At 38.2% G+C, this 19,641-nt stretch overlaps 2 protein-coding genes across 4 annotated transcripts in view; one reads left to right on the forward strand and one right to left on the reverse strand.

Moving 5' to 3' along the window:
• Window positions 1-3,475: 3,475 nt before the first annotated feature.
• The window catches only part of LOC144658233 (uncharacterized), a 39,130-nt gene continuing 22,964 nt past the window's right edge, over window positions 3,476-19,641 (reverse strand). The window contains exons 1-4 of one of the 2 annotated variants that reach the window (XM_078518626.1): window positions 9,239-9,329; window positions 6,515-6,780; window positions 4,804-4,921; window positions 3,476-4,156 (exon numbers count right to left, since the gene is read on the reverse strand). In XM_078518626.1, coding sequence (XP_078374752.1) covers window positions 3,690-4,156; window positions 4,804-4,921; window positions 6,515-6,780; window positions 9,239-9,308 — 921 coding nt within the window. In that variant the 5' untranslated portion in view covers window positions 9,309-9,329 and the 3' untranslated portion in view covers window positions 3,476-3,689. Of the gene's footprint in view, window positions 4,157-4,803; window positions 4,922-6,514; window positions 6,781-9,238; window positions 9,330-19,641 lie in introns of those variants that run through there. The other variant, XM_078518625.1, reaches the window with a different exon arrangement.
• On the forward strand, window positions 13,951-17,708 carry LOC144658240 (uncharacterized). 2 transcript variants are annotated; one of them, XM_078518633.1, is made up of 5 exons: window positions 13,951-14,092; window positions 15,258-15,508; window positions 15,593-15,707; window positions 16,161-16,283; window positions 16,732-17,708. In XM_078518633.1, the coding sequence occupies exons 1-5, from the start codon at window positions 14,002-14,004 to the stop codon at window positions 17,196-17,198; spliced, it is 1,047 nt and encodes a 348-aa protein (XP_078374759.1). In that variant the 5' UTR covers window positions 13,951-14,001; the 3' UTR covers window positions 17,199-17,708. The 2 variants fall into 2 exon arrangements, with proteins under 2 accessions (XP_078374759.1, XP_078374760.1); XM_078518634.1 differs by lacking the exon at window positions 16,161-16,283.

The raw sequence follows: 19,641 nt of genomic DNA on the forward strand, positions 1-19,641 counted from the left end.
ATGTTGGTAGCAGAGAAGTTCACAGAAGTCCATGTCCATGACATGCTCGGTTTTTATCCTGTGGTTCTTCAAACGTCTATCAGCAAAGAAGTAGTAACTTGGAAAATACAGTTCACGATTCAACCTGAAATGAGATATCAAGAATATAAGAAACGAAAGATCTACACTTCTTTAAGATCACAGTAATACCAGAGGCATTTGTAAAATTGTCTTGTTTCCTTTTTCATAATTTTTCAATTTAAATCCATCTAGGGAGAGAGGATGCACAATGGAGGCTGGTGTGGGTCTAAAAAAGGCTGTTACGGTACATACATAGTTTATTTGATAAATCAGGCTAACAAATACAATATCGGCAAGACATAAGTCCTGATGTGGGCCTGCACTAACTATAAATAACTACGTGGAGCACAGAATAAATTAAGATAAAAAAAAGATTAATTACAGTCAAACCGGAACTTCGCAACTTGCTCGGGGAAATTTGCCAATTAAAAGTTGCAATTTGCGAAGAGCAAATTGTCAATCAATATTGGAACATTGCGCCACAACATTGCAGAGTTCACATCAAAAGAACAGCTGGGTTTACTGACATTATGATAAACATCTGTATTTGTTATGGGGTTTAACAGATTAATAGATGTGGTGCGTGAGCCTTTCACGTAACGTATTAATTTCAAAATGGTCTTATTTGCTTTGTAGCTGACAGGCAATTTAAATTTGTCTAATAAAAAGTGTTTCATTTTTGCGAGGCATGTTCTGTTAAAATACAGCAAGTTATATCATTTTTTTAATGGTGTATTTTGGATTCATATGATTTTAAAGCAAATTATATTCAGTTTGCATGTTGGCGCTCACAGCGTCCCATGACTGCAAATATGGAAATTTGCATTTTGCGCCGTCAATGTAACCAAACTACGAGGCAAAAATGTTTCAAATGTCTGCCCTACTGTTTTTACTCATTTATATTCAAGGCTTGAAAACACAGCCACTTTGCCTTAATAACGATGGACAGCAAATTTATGATATTATCTTTACAGAAGTTTGAGTTTCAATAACCTTTAAACATATGATGAATCTCTAATGTTAAAAAATTAGTAATGAAACTGTTCCCCACATTATCTTACATAACTTAGAGGATCGAATACAGAGAATGCAATGCTCAATTTAATTCCAAATCCACATGTTACATGTGATAATATAACTTCATCAATAGCTCGTAATTTTTTTTTTATTTTCAGGTAAGAATATATTGATAATTTCATCCCAGAAGGTAAAATGCTTACATATATTTTACTTAAGCATTGCCTACATAAAAGTTTTGAACAGCAATTCTTTAGAGCCGGCCTACTAAAACAGTTAGAGAACTTGCCCTGGTTTTCCGTGAGCGATAATCAGCTTGGCTGTGCTTCCTTGCAAACATAAAACACAAGTTTATGGTTACAAAATAAATTTTTCTAACTCACCCTTCACCTTCGTTGGATAAGTTATCCTTGAAATCCATGACGCGAAAACGAAAAGTAAAGAAAAATTCATTATTACACCACAACGTGGATGCCTTCAGCTTTTATATCGAAGCAAAATAATGCTGGGTTAGTACAGCACCAGTGATGTGTATTCCGACTAGTAGGTCGGAGCCAATATCGACTATGACACTACAGTTAAGTAGGATCCTTTGGTTAGTAAGACTTCCTGTTTTATGACGTCTGTCCATAAAAATCAAGCATGTTGCGACAAGGGTGAAAATAATTAATCAATTTCGCTCATAACTTAATTTTAGATAGGATACGTATAGTATAACAAAAATCACTAGGTAGTTTCTTGTCAAATATCCTTCTATTTCAGAGGAAAAGGCAAATTATTAAATTCCGTTAAAATCCACCATCTTGGATTTTAGTAGATAGATAGATAGATAAAACTTTATTTTGACACGATAATAATAAGAGCTAAAAGCTTGTGGGGTCGTGTCGTGTATTTAAATTAACTATGCTAAGATTAAAATTACAATTCTTATCTTTACAGTAAAATTAATTATTTAATTAAATATTAACTAGACTGTTGCTATGTATACTAAATGATTACAATAAACCTAACTAAAAACTAATTATATATAAAATCCGTGTGTCTGTGGCGGGTTGTTGAAGCCGACAGCGCGTTAAAATTAAAATCTTTAAAATATGCTCTATTTACAACATGCTTTCTTAGCTCTAAAAAACTTAAAAAACTCTTCTGTTGATTGTGGTATTTAACAATGTTCCAAAGAACAGATCCCTTGTATCTGAGTGAATCCTTTATGAATCGCGAGTTGAATCTTGGTATCGAAGATAGTTGTTTTCCTCGGAGCGAATAGCCATGACTGGAGGTGTCTAGTATCGATTTCGTCAGGGGCTCCGGCAGGCTGCCGTTGTTTGCCTTATAAAATAGCCTAATGATGTCGAGCTTATAATACAGGGAAAAGGTAGACCACTGATCATATTTGAGCACATCATTTGACGGCATGTCCTTGGGCAAGTTGAAAATTATTCTTGCCGCCCTACAATGTAGTCTTTCTATAGAGTCTAGCATATCGGAGTTACAACACGATCCCCATAAAACTAAACCATATTTTACAGAAGGTAGTATCACTTTAAAATAAAATTCCTTTAGCACGCCCTTTGGGAGAAATCTGGATCGTTTCAGTAAGTTCAGCTTATTAGCAAAACTTTTCTTGGTCTCTAGTGCATGAGGTACCCAGCTTAGATTGCGGTCGACAGTTATACCCAGCAGGCGCGTTTTTGTAACGCATCTAAGAATTGAGGTTCCTAGTTGTATTGGTGCATGTGGCCCTATCAGGGTTCCTTTACTAAGTAACATCACTTCACTCTTTCCTGGATGAGGTGTTAAACGATTTGTTAGACACCACGTGTATACTTCCTTCAGGGCCTTGATTAGCTGCGCAATAGCGATGTCTATCAAATCTCCTATGCAGTACGCCGTTGTGTCATCTGCGTACATGTACAAGGACCCAGAGCTGACTGAATCAGGAAGGTCGTTTGTAAATAGCGTGAATAAAGTCGGACCCAGCACCGAACCGTGGGGAATGTCGAAGGAAACCTGCGAGGGTTCCGACTTGACTCCATTTAATACAGTAAATTGTTGTCTTCCACGTAAGTAGCTCTTTAGCCAGTCGAAAAGCGTGCCAGTAAATCCGAAATCTCGGTTTAACTTCGTCTCCAGTATGTCATGGGAAACACTGTCAAAAGCTTTATTAAAGTCAATAAAGGCCACGGCCACCGCCTTTCCTGAGTCTAGAGCTGTTCTCCACGTTTCTGTTAAGTGCGTTAAAAGTAATTCCGTTGAGTAGCCGGAACGGAATGCCCACTGCTTATCTGAAACCAAGTTGTTATCCTTAAAAACGTGTCGCACTAAGGTATCGTTAACTTCCGATTCCATGATTTTACTTGGCACACTGAGTAGGGAAACCGTGCGATAGTTCCCACAGTCTGTTTCGTCGTCCTTTTTGTAGATAGGTGTTAGTCTTGCTATTTTCCAAGCAGAGTAGACAGTTCTACGTTTGATGCTTTCATGATAGAGGCTGACTAGCGATGGGACTATTGCGTTTCCCGCAAGTTTTAAGGGCTAAAGTTTTGGCCGTGTTACGGCTAACGGGTTAACCCCATTGAGACAGTCCATGAAGTACGTCGTGTATTCACTTGTCAGGCGTACCACGCGTAGACATCAGCGCAAGTCTGCCCGGCGTTATTGTCCTCGGTGCAGTCGGTCAAGTCTTGTCCATACCAAATGTGAAACTCTTGGCCAACAGACACTGACAGCGGGGTGGGAAGTTTGTTGAACACAAGTTCTGTGGATTTGACATTAATTCCAGCAATCTGATATGAATAATATCTGCTTCTACAACCAGAAACATCTCTTAAGTAATCAGCAAGCAAAAGAGCTTTCTTCTTTGGGTACGTTATAACGGTAAGTAGCCTCTTGTCTTCAAGATTGGGGTGGTCGCAGCCCCAGTAGGAAGGTGGATAATCTGTGGTACAGCTTAAGGAACCACTCCTGTGAACAAGTTTGAACGTGTAGACGAGGCCGCTTTCTTTGATGTGAAAAGTCCCGTATGTTTCATCTCGAGCTCCAAAGCAAACGGGAACATCGTTTATCTTTTTCCAGTTCTCTGAAATAAATTCAAACCAGTTAAATAGAATGAGCTGTAGTGTTTTAGTATACCGGGAATTATTTTCTTTTAAAAATGCACGTGAACGTTCTCTGGATAAAAATAGGGAAAATGTACCAAGCTTAGCTTTAAGCTGCCTTTCTCTGACATCGAAGGGTAGCCATGAATGGCGTTAATCGTCCTTTAGCCATTCATATTTAACCTTCGAACACTTTAGATGACTGGCTTTTATTTCCTTTAAATCTTTTTTTTTTAAATAAGACCGGAACATTTTATTACAATTCACTAAAAGTTACCATTACAGCAAGAAACCCAAAAGTGTGACTGACAGCTTTTAATCTCTTGACATTCTTTCGTGTACTTTTAATCCAATCAAAAGTCAACTGGAAGCTGTCCTCGGCTTCTGGATAATGACTGCACGAAGGAATGTGATTGAGTTAAATTAATGTGGTCACCCTTCTGGGCCTCTTGCTGTAATAACTTATTTAGCACAGATTTACGCCCTCTATATTATGCGAACTGGCGTCTTACTGATGTCTGAAATTGTCCAATAAGAACACAATTAACTTCTCAGTTATGAGCCTTTTTTCTTCTCTTTTAAGTCATAAAAAGTCATTCTGAAAACAAAAACTGCACAACACGCGTACCTTTTTCGCAATGTTCGCCCACAAAACCAGAACTGCACAAACAGCGATATCCCTTGTCCGTAAATCCTGACTGACAAGTTGCGTTGTTGTAACAGGGAGTGTTCTTGCCACAAGTGTTCTTAAACAAGAATACAGAAAAGAAGGAAATCCTTTACCTTGTTAGCTCTAACATAGATCAACATTTAATTTGACCTTAAATTTCAATACAAAATGAAGCATACATATCATTGCAGTCAACAATCTCTTAAAGGACACTGTCCCGTCCCTGCTGTTTTCAACCATTGTATTGTATAAACCAAGCTCCCCTTTCGACAACACCTCTCTTAGACGGGTAGAAAGAGGGTCCCGACGTTGTCCATTTAGGAGAGAGAGAGTTGATTTTATTAGCTGAGAATTTCATTTCGACAATCTGATTAATTGAGCTACTCGTATACTACCGTCCGTTAGTATACGAATTCGCACTTGCGCAGAATGTGAAAAGATTATATTATACCAAGAAATCCTCTCTTATTTATACTTTAAAGCGTAGAAATTATTGGAAGTCGTTCATTTATTCAAAGGTGCAGTAAAAAACCTCTTATAACATAGCTAGCAGAGCGGCGCAATCAAATTCAGTATATGTAAGCGTGCTCAAAATCCCGATGGAGCACGCCATGACGTATCGACGAGTAAAAATCTCACTGAGTAAAGCTCATACGCTGTGTTTTGCGAAAGCGATGACATATTATCTTCGGAATATGAAAAGTGAATCCTTTCAATATTTTTCCAAGGATACGAGCTACAAGGTAAGCTGTTTCTTATTACGAGACGGAGAGCGAAAGAGAAAATAAATTCGATTTTGCCGTCAAAGTTGTTTGTGTGCTTTTCTTCATTCAAACAACAACTAACGTGCGAGTCTCGAAGGACGAAAATCAGTTTTTCACGGCCCTAACGTGAAAGAATGGGCCAACCATGAATGGCAACAGCTCGATGGCACTAAAAACTAGCTGCCTGACGAAAGTTTTCGCATTTTAAGCATTACACCAAAGCGTCTACGGCTCTTTGTGATTTTGCAGCTCGGGAAAAATTTCTTCACGGGCGCTTCATCAACTACCGTTTTCAAAAATAAATGTTTATTACTCAATAAAATAATCGGTCCACAAAATACTTAACTAGCTGAACCGATTTTGACTCTTACCTTGGAATCTGTTCGGCTGTTCGAGGTTTTTTGTTTTATTTTCTTCCACTGGGAGTAAACATTTAATTTTAATTCAGCGAAAACTAATCTCAGAATCAACAGCAGTATTTGCTATTTTCGTCATTTTTTTCCTTCGCTCTGCCACCGTATAACCTTAGTCAATTTATCAGCCATTTGACACAAACTGCTCCAATCGTGTAAACTTGCACATGTGTAATTTATTGCTCGACCGCTATAAGTTTATGTTCTCACACTGCACACAATAAACACAGTTTTTTTCCCCGCGGCCGGTTTTGATGCACAATTCCACCGGCAATGTTATAAAACAATTGGTTCATGCTTTTAGCTGTGCTCCATCGAGTATGGAGCACTTGGGAAGTTTGGAGAGCACTCAGAAGCTAGAGTTGCCCTCGGCTATCGCCTCGGGCAACTCTTACGCTTCTTTCGTGCTCTCCAAACTTCCCGCGTGCTCCATAACTCGATGGAGCACGCTAAAGCATGAACCAATTGTTAATTATTTTAAAGTATCATCACCTTCGCGCCGCGATAAAGGTAAGCGTTGTCATTTGCCAGGTCTCCATCATGTTCCAGGTGGGTGGAATTATTCAGCTCACATTCCTGTTGTCCTGTTGCACTGTCTGGATCTTTTTTAATGTTAAAACTGACACAGTCGTCATGTTGGTAGCAAAGAAGTTCACAGAAGTCCAAGGCCATGACATGCACGGTTTTTATCCTGTGGTTCATCAAACGTCTATCAGCAAAGAAGTAAAAGCTTGGGAAGTACAATTCACGATTTCGCTCTAAAATGAGAGATATAAAGAATATAAGAAACGAAATATCTTCGTCTTCTTAAAGGGGCCCTGGTCTAATCTTTCTGAAGCCCAGTTGTCAGTCAACCATCAAAGCGTAAAGAGCTGATAAACAATCTACGCATTTTTTACGCCAGTCCAAACCAGTTAACAGGGCTTTTCTCACCATTTGATTGGCTACCCTGCGCCTCAAATACCAAATCGATATCCTTTGTTATTTTTCAACAAATGCGCGCGCTGCCATATATTGTCAAAATGTTTATAATAACATCATCTGTCATCCGTACAAACACATATCCTGTTACCTATACGTAGATTGTGAAGATTTGTCCGAAGTCTTGTAAAGCGCTGTATAATTACAGGTTTTTTTTTCTGCAAAATGTGTTTCGTTGACAATTTGTTGAAAAATAAAACAATTATCCTGTTCAATCTTGCGATATTCCGCGCGATCTTGTAGGATAATTGTTAAAAGTGGTGGATAAAGGTTGGTTCTCATATGATCGCCCCGATCGTTTCTATCGCCTCTGTCGCTTCAAAAAAATTGCTTGCGATCGGGGCGATTATATGAGAACATTACAGAGACGATCGCTAACGTTTGCGATGATCGAGACGATCGCGGTCGCTTCGATCGCCCTTGTTCTATCCGGGCGATCGGTCATAGACCGCGGCGATCGCGAATGATTATATGAGAACTACTTTCGCAGAGAGGGAGACGATCGAAGCGATTCAAACTGTCCCATGGTGCAGCAGTATTACCCAGAACTACGTTTCCGTTTGGCCTCCCTTTTGCTTCTTCGCCGTAAAACGACAATTACGTAAAGATAGGAGGCCACGAGGTTTGCCTTTGCATCGAAAGCTGCCATGGCGATATCGGAGTTTTTAAAAAACACACGTGCTCGATCGGAATAAAATCGAATATTCATATGCGGGAACAAAGGAAAGATCATGAATCATTATCTTGTTTGATTAAGGAAAATCAGATAGAAACGATCGGGGCGATCATATGAGAACCCTCTGATCGCTTCCGATCGCTTCGATCGCCACGAACGTCTCAGTATTTGCAAACGATCGATGCGATAGAAACGATCGGGGCGATCATATGAGAACCAGCCTTTACCTCGCCGCTTCACAGCATGCCATGACTGCGAAAATATAAATTTGCATTTCGAACCCTAAAGGGGTTTAACCTCAATTAACGTCCATAAATTAGGCAGCGAAAAACACTCCCTATAGGGGCCTATAGTTTAGGTCCAATTCAAGCACGCATGTAAACGCAATTCTGACTAACATTGCAACTGTATAATTTTTATCATCATTCTGTTATGTTCCGTATCTCAACTCAACTGCGGACTGGACCCAAGGTGAAATCCTATCTGTTTTAACAGATAGCAGCGATCTAACTTTTTTAAAATTTCTAAAATATAAATAAATATAATTTTTTTTAAATATAAAATAGAGAAAAAATCTCAAAATATAAATATTTCATCAATTAAACGATATATAAAAATCTTTTAAATATAAAATAAAGAATAATTCTCAAAATACATATAATTTATCAATTGAACGTCATAAAGACTTCGTATCTTTTATATTCTACAAACAAATGATTTCACATCAGTTTCCTTCGCGTAATATGCGATCGTCAAATAATACTATGGCAATACAATTTCCATTTAAAAAAGCTTATTTCTCAAGCAACTGACACGCAATCTTTTGTACTGCCTTATAAGCCTGTAAACAGTGAGTTCGACTCTGTAAGATCTAAATTAATTTCAGGGAAAACCTCCTTAGCATTGTCCGTGTGTGTAAGAAATATTTAGGATGAAGCCAACATAATTATTCACCCTGAGGAGGGCCGAGAGGAGCATTATTTTTATGTTGCGTTATGGTGAGCCCTACTCATACAATAAATATTTTCTTTTGTTTCCGCAAGTTTTTCGCAAACTTGTCCTTGGAATTTTTCTTGAAAGTTACTCGCTTAACGTGTCAATGATATTTACGACAATATTGCACAGCCGATGATATCCATGTTCAGTGTTTTAATTTGTTTTACAGGTAAAACATATTTGTAATTTTTCCCCGACTAAGGTAAATGTTTCAACGTTTCAGCATGGTCTGCATAAAATTGTAAATTTTTGACTGCGGTCTACAAAATCAATTAGACAACTCGCCCTCGTTGTTTTCTATGAGCGCGAGCTTCTGCGCCTGGTTTGGAAATCTGATCTTAATAAGTGTGGATTTTTACTTTTTTATTTTCCGTTTTCGCCGTAGTTTTGTTCTGATTGATAAAATATACCATACACTTGAGATAGTGTTTCATCGCATCCCCAAACACCTCGAAGTTCGTTACAATACTTTGTTTCGTGTCGTATTTTCAACTCTCTTCTCGGTGTTTGATATATAACATAAGACACAGATGTATGAGTATCATATAATTTTCTGAACTCACCCTCTGCCCCCGTTGGATAACTTATCATTGAAATCCATCGCACTAAAACGAAGAGCAAAGAAAAATTCATTATTACACGACAACATAAATGTCTTCCATTCACTTCCGAGCCAGTACCGACTGCACTGCAGTTAACTTAATTGCAACTTGTAACTGTCAGAAGAGAACCTTAAGACAGTTTGACTTCCCTTTAATGATAAATTCGCATATGTATTAATATCGTTGCTTATTTATTTATAAGTTTACTTTTGCAGTGTTGTCAACTGCGCTGGTAGGAAAGCCATTAAGCCCCGGCTAAACGTTTCAACATTATTGTATAACATTTCCAATAATGGTTTCTTGTCAACGACCAATCGTATTAGAGCAATGTTGAACAAACGTCATATACTATGGAATACTTAACGTTTTAACATTGTTGAATTAGCAAACGATATTCATAGACGTTAGAACGTTTAGCAGGGGGGCTTTATAAGCAAATGTTGGATATGCTTTACAACAATGTTTAAACGTTTTACTTTAGCCCCGGCTTTAGCTACATCGTCAGTTTAAAACGTACATTTTTCATAACATGACATTCGCGACATGAATATAGTGGGCGCTTAAATTTTTCCGCCCACCCGCTGTGCGAGATTAAGTCTTTTAAACAAAACGCTGATTTAAATTTCTTTGTAAAAACAACATTTTTACTTAGTGTAGCCAAATACGACGCTAATATGAAAACCTTAGTTTAGTGGTTCAAGTTGGTAATTCAAAAATAAATATTCATCTACATTGACGAGAAGAATATGAGTTTGTGGTAAAGGTCAGGATTATTTTGTCATATTATTCACTTCATTCTATTCTTTCACCGAACAATAATAACTTACAATCGACCGTGCACCCAATGTGTGGTTTCAATAGCTTAGTTGGCAGAGCATCGCATCGGTATCGCGGAGGTCACGGGTTCAGATCCCTTTGAAGTCCTGATTTGTTTTAGCAATAGGCCAATTCCGATATATTAATATTCTAACTTGGCTCCGAGGCTTGGGGGAAAAAAAAAAAAAATTTTTTTTTTTTCTTAACTCCTTTTTTTTTTTTTTTTTTTTCCCCCACCCCGGGGCTTTTTTATTTTTTTTTTAGATTTCACTGCGAGGATTATTTCTTTTCTTCGCAACATCTAGGTACTAAAAGTTTAAAGGACAACATGAAATCTCTAAAACAGCGCAATAAAGCCATTTTTTCAGGCATCGTTCTTTGCAATTTCACAGCGAGGATCATTTCTTCACTTTACATATCACCCGCAGTTCAATATTAAATATTTCATATCATTCACGTCACCTTATTCTTTCAAGGCAAAATGAGGACTCACAATTGACTTTGGACCCAATGTGTGGCTTCAATAGCACAGTTGGTAGAGCATCACACCGGTTCGGAGAAGGTCGCGCGTTCAAATCCCGTCGAAGTCCTGATTTTTTTTCTTTTTCAGGCTTCTTTCTTTGCAATTTCTTTTATTGAAATTTCACTGCGAGGATCATTTCTTTACGTTACAACATCTACGTTATTAAAAGTATTTTTCATTCTAAAGTAAAAATGTTATTTCTGGCGAATGAGCTCGCAAAGAAGACTGAAATTACTATTTTGTCGGCACGAGATACAACTAGGCCTGGGTTCCAGGCTGTGGGGTCATGGGTAATGACGTAGGGCTATATAAGGAAGGGTATAGCACGTGCTTGTCATCTAGGCCTCAGAACCAACCGCGTTCTTGGTCTTCAGTTTACGTTTATTTTTATTTCATTTTGTATAGCCACGTAGGATTGGCTTGGAGCTTGAGCCTTGGTTCCTACCCAGGTTTCCTGGCATTTTTTCCCCACGGGGGTTTTTTGTACCAGGTTTTTCTGGCCTCCGTCTAACCGTATTTGTTTTGTAAGCGGCTGCTCAGCTCTGTTCGCTTTAGGGCTTTTTTCGTTCGTCTTTTCATTTTCAATGTTTTAACGGTATGCTTTTCAGTAATATACTATCATTTACTTCAGTTTGAAATACTTTTCTCGTTTGTTTATTCCGCCTAACTGGCCTTTGCTTCGCGTTTTCGTCCACGTCGTTAAAACGGCATATGAGATTTGTGACAAGATCCTAGATTCTTGTCTTATCGGAGTTGTGGTTCTCCAGCCTAACTGGCTCTAAGACTGTGATTAAGAGTTGCCCGCTAGCCTAACTGGCAGCCTAACTGGCACTAAGCCTGAGAGCTTACTGGGAAATGTAGGTTTAGGCGTGGGTTTTCTTTGTAAATTCTGCCTAACTGGCGCCCTTTCGCCTTGTCTAGTTAATGTCGTAGCGACTATGTAATGTCAGTCACCTAATTAAGTTTAATATGGATAAGGAAAATTGACTATAGATGTGTTCTGTAACTAGAGTTTTGAATGTGTTCTAAATGTAAGTAAACATTGTAAAATAGTGTAGGGATATGTATGGGGTTCGGGTTGGTTCTCGCCAGGCCCTCCCAAAATAAACTTATTTGGTTCAAAGCGTGTGTCGTTGTTTGTTGTGGAGTGGAGACAAAATAGGGCAGTTCATGTTTGTGACAGCAACTCAAAAGTGGCCCAACACGCGAACGAATTCAACCACAACATGGATTTCGACCAGGCAACCATCGTGGCTAGGATGACGGACTATCACGAGAGGCTCTTCCTTGAGGCATGGCATTCTCTAAGGGACCAGAACGCGGGAAATGAACATATTGACATTCCCGACATTTACAAGCCGCTAGTGTGACATTTAAAGTCTCGCGCAGCGATCGCGCGCTTTCGCTATGTCACGCGTGTTCTGTGAGACACTCTCGCACGCGCATAATGTAATCGTTGTAAGCCGTTGGCTTTTTTCAAAACCGAGGAAGGCCGAAACGGCCGAAACGGCCGAAACGTCTTTATAAGAGTTTCAAACAAACGTTGTTTAAAACGTTTGATAATAGTCAGTGACAGACAAATATTTGAGACATTGACTTCGTCTTGCAGTTTTTATGGCAATTTAACCACTTGTTTTTTTAAGTTTCATCACGCTCTGCCAAAATACCTCCTATCCACCATACAATGTATGATTGTAGGAAAGAGCTTACAAAAAAGCTGTCTCCTTAGACCTGAGCTTCCAAAGTTGTTTTTATTTTCTGAACTTTCAACAAGAATACAATGACGGCCCGAAATTTGACATTTCAAATATGTGTAAACTAATGACAAATGACGAATATTTCACTGACCTAAGGTTAGAGATGTAGGTAGGTGAGAAGTGTGTGTTGGCGTTTTAATACAGTGGAACCCCGATATAACGATCTTCGATATAACGATATTCCCGTATAACGTGAATATGTTTTCCCGGCAATAGTAAAATGTTGGCGGAACCCCGATATAACTATTCCTCGATATAACGATATAATTTTCTCCCCCTCTTTTTTTTCGGGGTCCTATTTTGGAAAATTTCTACATAGGCGTACGAGGCGGGGGAAGAGGGGGGCTGCATAGCTTGAGCGTTTGCGCACGGTGGATTTAGTGCAAGATCTTGAAACAAAGCTGTTTTAAATGTAATGAAGCTAATGCTTTCGACTCAGATGTTTGGTGCTGAGGGCTAGCTTAACGAAATTTTTTAAAACCCATCCAACCCTAAATGTTTTACACGCTTTTCTATTACTTTCAAATGGGGGGGGGGAAACAATGTAAATTGGCTTCCCAAAATTAATTTAATTTTTGCTGAACTAAAATGAATAAATAAAATATTTTCGAAAAAGGATTTAATGTATTGACACCTTCGGACGACCCCACGAAATTAATTGAAGAACTTGAAGCAAGCAGGCAAAGTTTGTATTTCAATGCACGTTTTTTTTTTTTTTTTTTCCTTTTTTTCTTTTTTTATACTATCCTTTTTTTTGGGGAAAAAGGCCCCCCCCCCCCCCCCCCCCCCCCCCCCGGGGGGGGGGGGCCGCCCCCCCTCCCTTTTTTTTTCAAATTCTAGTAAAGTTTGACTTGCCTTAGCGATGAATGATCGGAAAAAAGCGTTAAATGCTTGGTGTTTTCTTAAAAGCTTTGTCGCGCGTGACAGCAGCCTCAATTCGCCTTTTTTAACCGTTAACTTCAATCCTTTAAATTTCCAGAATGATCCCCATTTAAGATAATAGCCAAGAGAATGAAATATTTACTAGCTTTATATGCGGGAAAATTAGTAAAAAATGAAGTATTCAATCGCTTAGGTATAAATATCAAAACCACAATTTTTTATGAGAGTCATCAAATTTTCTCGTATCAATTTCCAGTGAAGTTCTCCAGTCAAGTGACAAAATTCGTTTTACCGCTTTGCTCGCACTAATATGAAAATTTCATGATCACTACTACAATGATATAACGTCGTCAATATCACTCATAACTAATTGTCAATTTCTAAGATTCTCGTTTAAAATTGTGTCAAAACGTCTGTTCAATAGACTTGCAGAATTTCACGCAAAAAGAATATGAATTATGTTCAGCATTAATGTATTAAAAACAGGAACGATTGATCACGTTCACTTTATTCGAGCTATTTACTTCCAGTTCACTAGGCAGTTTATCGCTCGCACCCCGACCAATGTTAATGCGAGAACCTTGTCAGTTATTATAAAATTGCGAAAAGCCCGTTGATAAATGTAATGAATAATTGATTCGATAACGTAATAGAAGCCTCAAATGTGAAACATTCACTATATTTTGACGCCTAAACATAAAAAAGGCACAAATATGTGATTTCAAAGTCCTTCTAAAATCCTAAGCATGAACGCTTGGCTTTTTCCAGAGATAATTTTGCCCTTCGTGGTTATTTTATGTGAAGTTTGGCTACACTGTGTAATATCAGCGAACCAAGGTCTGTAAACAAAATTTCGTGTGTTATATTCCATTAATCTTGTGAAAGAGTTTATCGTGTAATTTTATTAATAATTTGATGTCGGCTAAAACTGAAACGCGATCTTGCATCAAAGAGAAGTAATAAATTAATTCTCATGAAATTTTACTATCAAAATTATTGCCTATAGCCATCTGAGTTCGATGCTGGCAAACACTGCAATTATTTCACTTATTACTTTGAAAAATATAAAATGTCCAACTTAAATTTACAAATTGCATCAAATGCCCTCATGTATACGGTAGATTTTGACGAGAGGGTTGCCTCTTAATGATTTTGACTAGGAAACGGGCTTATTCGGAGAAATTTCGAGCAAAATTAAAGAATAAAAGTTGTCTCCAAGCTAAAAAAATAGGAAAATAAAACAACACAAAGCAAAACAAACTTTAAAATATCCATCGAACAGTCACATTTTTTTAGAAATTTGTTTTGGTCTCAAAAAGGACCGCATCTTCTTTAGCGCACTGTATACAGGAAAGGATTTAAATCTTGGGACCGATGTAAATTAACTATTTCCATTTACTTTCTTAAAGTTAAAAGTCATAGGGCGCCCTTTACACCTGCTGCTGGATTTCTTATTACTTGCATGTAGAGCAGAACAAGAAAGTTGTTGAGTTCTCTGGTGCTTAGTTAGCTCGCATTCACAACAAGTATCTTATCATTAACAATTAGATAATAAGTTCGAAATTTCTAGAAAGTGATAACTGTTCGTCCGTCGAGGGTCGACGAAGACCATCTAGTCATTCAGGGGTCGGGGAGATCGTCGGGGGGATCGGGAACCCTGTATGTCGCCATAGTAACCAAATTGTTCAGTTCGTATTGTGAAAGACATCTAGCAGAGTGTTACTGCAAAGAATCAGAGACTTCCGATACAAATTGACTGATATATCATTATCCTCGTATTTGCAAAAACAAAACAAAACGTGAATATCTCTCGAAAGAAAAGAGCTATTTAAAAAAAGTAAATAAAAATATTTTCTTATATAGAATAATTGTTATATTATAAATCGGCTAAGGAAAGATAAGAATTTCATCACCGACGCACTTTAACGGTGAATGTACTTCTTCACAGTCTTCTCTCTAAGAATTATTCACAACTTTTCTTTCTGTTTTTAAACTTGTACAGATTTATGCCGCCACCTGAAGTTTGGCACCCCAGTCCATGGCTTTGCACTTGAAGGTCACGTGGTGAAAAACCTTTCCATAGGAATATACTCATCTTGTAAACATCTGTGCCTATTCGAGAGCCATTGTGTCTCTTTTAACCTTGGTCCACCCATTAAAGACAGAATGGTGTGTGAACTGAGTGATTCTGACAGCACAAAACACCCTGAAGATCTAAAACCACGAGAAGGCTTCGCCTACAGAGGCACGGGGGTGAGATATTCAGTCATCGAATACTGAGAAGGTTCAATATTAGGGAAAGTGTTTAATTTTGTTTGTTATTTCCTTTTCCATCAGAACGCGTGCACCAGTAACCCTTGCAGTCACAACGCAACATGTCTGAATGGATTCACAGACGAGAGATACTTATGTGTGTGTCAGGCTGGATATACGGGAAGACAATGCGAAAAAGGTTAAATGTGTGAAATTACGTTATTTTCTAGCATGCTTCAGGTTTCCAGATGCAAGAAAATATATAAAAGTCAAATTTCGAAGGTCGAATTTACTTTGTTCTCATGATTGTATTTTTTTTTCTGCCAAACATGTTTTGTTCCCTTCTTTACCCTTCCATTTCATGCAATGAATACCAAAATGGAGACCATGTCTGTCAATTAAATGCAGATTGCATTAACACCGCTGTATAATTTAATAAATTCAAATTTGACAAATAACCTTTACCAAGCGTTTGTACCAATTTTTGAGCAAAATCATGGATTTGATCTGTGTCAATCCCTGCCGGGCTCTCTCATGGACATGCTGTATTATACTTCTTTTATCTTTAACAAATGCAAGATATGGCTCATTTTGTTGAACAATCTGAGCGCCGGGGTTTGGAATTGATTCTCATGGTACTTTTCTATACCAGATATCAATGAATGCATAAATGGAGACCATGACTGTCATTTGAACGCAAACTGTTCAAATACCGCTGGATCATTTAACTGTACTTGTCGACCGGGTTACATTGGAGATGGACGCTTGTGTTCAGGTAAAATTTGCTTCTCGATAAATGTTACTTATCATTACCATTTGGATTTTTGTTGTATGAATGCAGTTATGGAATACCTATATTTCTGCAATGCGAAAATGATAAATGTTAATTCTATAAAAAACGCAAAATCATCTTATCTGATCCAGGTTATCATATCTACACTGCAAAATAGAAGTCTCGTTTGAAGGTTCAATCCGCTCCATTTTTTTCTTATTTGTGAAATATCCCTTTGGAATTTTTATCTTTTTCTAGAAACTTTATTTTAGTTTACGTTACTTTACTTCACTTTCCTCCAACCGTCCTCTTCCCTTCAGTTCATTTTCTATACTTACTTTATTCGCTTCACATTGCGTCATTTCTCTTCCCTTGGTTTCACTTTCTAGGGACCTTAATACCTACAACACTTGATATAACAGCATTAAATAAAGATATGTATTTATTTCAGAGAACTGGAAAAAGATCAACGATGTCCCCGTTTGTTTTGGAGCTCGAGACGACACATACGGGACTTTTATCATCAAAGAAAGCGGCCTTGTCTTCACGTTCAAACTTGTCCACAGGAATGGTTCCTTAAGCTGTTCCGCAGATGCCCCATCATCCTACTGGGGCTGTGACCACTACAATCATGGAGACAAGAGGCTGGTTACCGTCATAACATACCCTAACAAGACTGCTCTTTTGCTTGCTGACTACCTAGAATATAATGTTGGTTGTGGATATAAATACTATTCATATGAAATTGTTGGGATTGGTGTTAATTCCCCCGAACTTGTGTTCAACAAACTTCCTACCCCGCTGCCAGTGTCTATTGGCCAAGAGTTTCAAATTTGGAGTGGACAAGACTTGAGGGATTGTTCAGAGAGTAATAACGGTGGTCAGACCTGCGCTGATGTCTACGCGTGGTACCCCTGACAACTGCATACACAAAGTACTTCATCTGCAGTATTTGCATGTGATGCCTCAGTATCGTTTTCAGCTTTCAATGCATTTGTCAGCGACTTATCCCGTGGTTTTTGACCCGTTGGTACAGTTTTAGGCAAATGTATTGAAACTGAATACTTCATCCAACAACAACAAAAAAAAAACAACAACAACAACAACAACACCAACAGTAGAGCAACAGGCTAGACTGTCATTTTCGCGTCGCTGGGTGACAGACCGAGTGGCAAAATGGGTTTCAAGACATCGAGCTGTCAATGAACTCGAGATTAATAAGTGACCACATGTACAAAAGATTTAATGTGTTATTTGAAAACTGGCACAATTTTCTTCCTTCAAAATCAAAAGAACACAATGAAAAAAATGCTAGAAGGGAGAGTAAAACACTGAACAGAAATCCATTGGTTTCCGGGAGAGGACACGTGATTTTTATTTTTACGTCGCTGGCTGTCTATACTTATAAGTGCTTAAAACGGAAGTGGCTTACTTTCTTTAAACGACAGCAAAATCCAGTAGGTGAAGTGTCATTCTTTTTAAAATAAACACGTTATCAACAGGACACTGTTTGTTGTTTTTACAACATTTATTAGTGAAAATATCGATCCTTAACTGCAGGGGCAGATCCAGGATTTTTCAAAGGGGGGAGGGGGAGGGGGGAGGGGGATTGGGTGGCTGTTTAGTAATTCAGTTTAGAAAACTCGAAAAAGAAGAAAATCATGCCAGCAAGGCTAAAAGAGTTCTTGAAAGCTAAAAGGAATGTTTTTTTTTTTTTAAATTATACACACGTTTTGTTACATATAGCACAGAAGTTCGTAAAACTGAGGCTGCCGAAAAATCTCCTATTTTGGAAAAGTGAAATTCTGGATGTTAACAAATATGTCAAATTTACTTTAGCTAAAAATATTAACACTTTTTTCACCTTACCCAGTCTCATTGTCCTCATTTTCTATTTTAATGTGTTTATTTTCATTTTTCTGGTGGATGAAGGGGTGGCTAGCCACCCAATCCACCCCCCCCCCCCCCCTGGATCCGCCCCTGTAGCTGTTTTGCCCAGGGTAGTATATACCGATTTAGCAAGCATTGGGGAGGCTTCGGGTACGTGGCTTGTTTCGTCGACGAGCGTCAAGTATTCAAACTTTCAATAGAAATATGGAGTTGAATTTATATGACCTTAGTACTTCCGGACCTCTGCTTCTACGATTTTTTCTGAAACTTGGCTACGGTAGTAACATTAAAAATATTTTTCTTTATTTTAATCGAATTAAATCATAATATTAAAGAATGCGGATAGGCCAAAGTTTTCCCAAAGTTTCGTAGACATCACGTCAAAGCTAAGCCGAGAAAGTTATGACGCAAAGTTTGACATAGACGAGTGCGCCTGGAAGTCACTGACACGTACAAACCACTCTCAAGATATAATATAGAGAAGTGAAGCTATATGCAGAACACAAACGGAAGATTGTTCAGTAGAGTATGATTGGGTGTTAAGGTGGCTCCATAGGGTTTCTTGACCGCGCGAAGAATGGGTACGAAAGGGGGGGTTGAAATGCCGACAAATCAAAAAATGGCGGCTTCCGCGGGTGATTTTGGGGAGAATTTTTAAATTTTTTTTGAAGCGGGTGGTTTGAGAAAAAAAAAAAAAAAAAAAAAAAAAATTAAAATAAAGGTAAACCTTGGTTTATATTGCTTGTATAAGGGAGTGTAAAGCAGTTTTTTTAGATCTTTTGGAATAGTTCCCCAAATTTTTGATGAAACAAAGGAGAAAGTTGAGGTCTCATACTTATTATTCGCTCTCGGCCTATAAAAATTCAAATTGGTAGCAAATCTAGTATTGTAGTTATGAACGTCAGAGGCTGTAGTAAGGGTTTAACCCTATTCAGAACGGGGGGGGGGGGGGGGTGGGCTTTTGAGGCCTGCGCTGACTTTGAACTTTTATAACTTTTTTAGTTTAACTAAACGCTGCCAAACTTTCTGATTTTTCCTAAAATTTATCTGGCAACAATTTGGTAGGGTTGGATGATGTGTCAGGAACTTTACATCTCCATGGCAACGGCATTTTGACAGGCATGTTTTCCCAAATTTGTAATTTTGCGTGTTTATGTTAATAAAAATAACTTAAATGGAATTATTTTTACAGTTTTACGGGTTTAAAGCATATTTTATTTATTTTGAGTACTTTGCAGTGATTTTCGGTGGTTTTCTGGCATTTTGGAAAAATTTTGAAATCCAAGATGGCGGATCCAAGATGGCGGCTGTTTTGACATCATGATGTAATTGTCACGTGATGTGACGTCACCATCTCACGTGACGTATACCAAAAGAAAGAGTTTTGGACATACAATACATCCTATAAGTTTCATGGTGATTTTTTAAATATTCTGGAAGTTACATAGGGGGGGGGGGGGGGGGGAGGGGC

The sequence above is a fragment of the Oculina patagonica genome, chromosome 6 (genome assembly GCF_052425735.1).
Source record: "Oculina patagonica isolate OP01 chromosome 6, crgOcupat, whole genome shotgun sequence".
Classification (NCBI taxonomy): Eukaryota; Metazoa; Cnidaria; class Anthozoa; order Scleractinia; family Oculinidae; genus Oculina; species Oculina patagonica.

Bases quoted from the DNA above. Each gene is read 5' to 3' on its own strand.
- LOC144658240 (XM_078518633.1), top strand. From the start codon at position 14,002: ATGAACGCTTGGCTTTTTCCAGAGATAATTTTGCCCTTCGTGGTTATT. The intron at 14,093-15,257 runs GTCTGTAAACAA...AAACTTGTACAG, and splicing joins TGTAATATCAGCGAACCAAG to ATTTATGCCGCCACCTGAAG. The intron at 15,509-15,592 runs GTGAGATATTCA...CTTTTCCATCAG, and splicing joins TCGCCTACAGAGGCACGGGG to AACGCGTGCACCAGTAACCC.